The 1,054-nt window shown below is 43.8% G+C and overlaps 1 protein-coding gene across 1 annotated transcript; it reads right to left on the bottom strand.

The window, feature by feature from the left end:
* Positions 1–329: 329 nt before the first annotated feature.
* On the bottom strand, positions 330–833 carry LOC145685448 (protein GVQW3-like). Its single transcript, XM_081757847.1, has one exon. It carries the CDS (start codon positions 831–833, stop codon positions 330–332), a length of 504 nt encoding a protein of 167 aa, XP_081613973.1.
* Positions 834–1,054: the final 221 nt, after the last annotated feature.

Here is a 1,054-nt window from a genome sequence, read left to right as displayed (position 1 = left end):
TCTGAAGGTGCCATGTTGGGGCTGTAGGGAGGATGTGGAAGTGTTTCCCACCCAAATCTCCTGATCTGCTCTATAGCGGCACGTACAGTATGCGAACGCAGAAGGATGATCATCTTTCCAGGACGTTTATCACGCAAGGCACGACGGAGCTTCAAAAGTGTCTGTATGTAGAATTTATGGTTTATCCAGACTCAAGAAAGTCAACCAGAACGCAACCCTGTACATCCCAGAAGACGCTCCCCATAACTTTTCCTGTCGATTGCACTGTCTTCGCTTTCTTCGCCGATGGCGAATTCAAGTGATGTCATTCCACACTCTGTCCTTTAGTTTCAGGGATAGAACCAGTTTTCATCTCCAGTCACAATACTCTTCAAAAAGTCACCACCTTCATGTCGAAATCTCTGAAGAAGGGTTTGGGCAATGCTTAGTTTCTGACGTTTGTGATCCTCGGTTAATAAACGTGGGAAACAACGTGCACAAACTTTCCGATAACCTAAGCTGTGAATCATTTCTTGCACCGAACTATGTCCAACACCAAGTTTTGCAGCGATTTCATTCACTGTGATACGCCTATTTCCTCTAATCAGCTCATCAACCCTTACCTTGTTGCGTTCCGTGGAAGCAGTTCGAGGGCGCCTGCTGCGAGGTTCATCTTTGATACTCGTGTTTCCATTCTTAAAATGTTTTATCCACCTCCTAACACTGTTGGCACCCATGCACACATCTCCATAGGCACACTGCAATTCGCGGTGAAGTTTAGAAGCAGATTGGTTCTCTTTAACAAGAAATTCAATCACAACACACTGTCTAAACAAAACATCGCTGCCCGCCATTTTAGAAATTCTGCCTGTGGTCACGTGCTAGCAACAAACAGCGTCAACGTCTGGAGAGAAAGAAAGGAAGTTCTGTAGATTGAGATGGCATAATTGGTTTCACTTACAACTAAAGACTACAATTGTGAAAAAATGTTGCTCACGACTTTCAGTATATTCCTCGTATATAGGTATATTCGCAATCTGTGGCATGTTTTACTCCACTGATACATTGTTTCTTG

This window comes from Thermobia domestica, chromosome 5 (genome assembly GCF_964235325.1).
Source record: "Thermobia domestica chromosome 5, izTheDome1.hap1.1, whole genome shotgun sequence".
NCBI classification, from domain to species: Eukaryota; Metazoa; Arthropoda; class Insecta; order Zygentoma; family Lepismatidae; genus Thermobia; species Thermobia domestica.
The sequence above is the reverse complement of the archived record's forward strand: the minus strand, read 5'-3'. Positions and strand labels throughout refer to the sequence as shown.